This window comes from Brassica oleracea, chromosome C9 (genome assembly GCF_000695525.1).
Source record: "Brassica oleracea var. oleracea cultivar TO1000 chromosome C9, BOL, whole genome shotgun sequence".
Lineage (NCBI taxonomy): Eukaryota > Viridiplantae > Streptophyta > Magnoliopsida > Brassicales > Brassicaceae > Brassica > Brassica oleracea.
Window position 1 is genome coordinate 27,625,371 of NC_027756.1, and position 1,307 is coordinate 27,626,677.

The 1,307-nt window shown below is 51.0% G+C and overlaps 1 protein-coding gene across 1 annotated transcript; it reads left to right on the forward strand.

Moving 5' to 3' along the window:
* Nucleotides 1-72: 72 nt before the first annotated feature.
* Nucleotides 73-804, forward strand: LOC106314702. Its single transcript, XM_013752533.1, has one exon. It carries the CDS (start codon nt 73-75, stop codon nt 802-804), a length of 732 nt encoding a protein of 243 aa, XP_013607987.1.
* The last annotated feature ends 503 nt before the right edge of the window (nt 805-1,307 follow it).

Below are 1,307 nucleotides of genomic sequence, written 5' to 3' on the forward strand. Positions count from 1 at the left end.
GACCACCACCCGGTAGGCTCTGAACTGGCAACCATATGCGAGCTCGCCGAGCTCAAACTCAGTTTCCAACAAATGTACGAGAAGATCCATCAAGTAACCAGCGCGGCCCCGCAAATCGAGAGTGTCCTCGCCACAACCTCACGCACTCCGTTTACTAGTGCTCTGACCAGCGTCCAACTCAGAAAAATAGAAAACCTGCGCCTACCCGAGTACAAACCCGGCGGAGACCCGGTGGAACACATGACAGCTTTCAACATTGCGATGGCACGGGCTCGACTCCCAGAAGAAGAAAGGGACGCAGGCTACTGCCAACTGTTCTTCGAAACTCTCCACGAGCAAGCCCTAACCTGGTTTTCCCAGTTAGAAGAAAACTCCATCGGAAGTTTCCGCGACTTGTCGGCAACCTTTCTCAAGACTTACATTATGTTCACCAAGCGCAGCGCTACTGCCTCTAGCTTGTGGAACCTCAACCAAACCAAAGACCAGAGTCTTCGCGACTACATGGAGAAGTTCAAAACCGTAGTCTCAAGGATTGACATTCCAGACGGTATCGCCATTGACGCCTTGCGGAACACGTTGTGGGTTCGTTCTAAATTCCGAGAGGATTTATACCAAAACCCAACTACGTCGCTCCAGGATACTATCGCGCGATCTGACAACTTCATCCGAATGGAAGAAGATACTAACGCCATTCTCAGCAAGATGAACGCACCCAAAGCGCCAGCGGCTAAAAACGCCAACACGCGACAAAAACCGCACCAGCATGCTCCAACCGACAAAAACGGTTGCAAAGACGGATACTGAGGGATGGAACAAGTGGGTTAGGGATCTCGATTCGCCCGACAAACCATTCGATACTGTTTGCACTACCCAACCTACAGCCGGAACCGGGTCAGCAGTGGGGTCTTCCAGGACCGTCGATCTCACCAAGCATTGCAAATATCACGACGTCAAGGGACATGATACCACAGAATGCAAATCACTCTACGCTCATTATCTCTCGTCACTTGCGAGCGGTGAATTTAAGTTTGAACCCTTGAAAGCTAAACCAAAGAATGGCAAGAGCTGGAGCAAGAACAAGGAAAGAAGAGCCCATGCTGGACACACGGAAGTCTCGTCGTATCTCGACAAGCGACGCTAACAACAACAAAGGGCCAATTACAGACCGCCGAGATAAACTCAACGCCGGCGCCTGCGACCTTCACATACAGCTCAACCGTTCAAAACCAACAGACTTACGACGACAGTTGGAGCAAGCTAAAGGTCATTTTCAACCCCCAGCGCATGCCACCAACATATCCACAGAC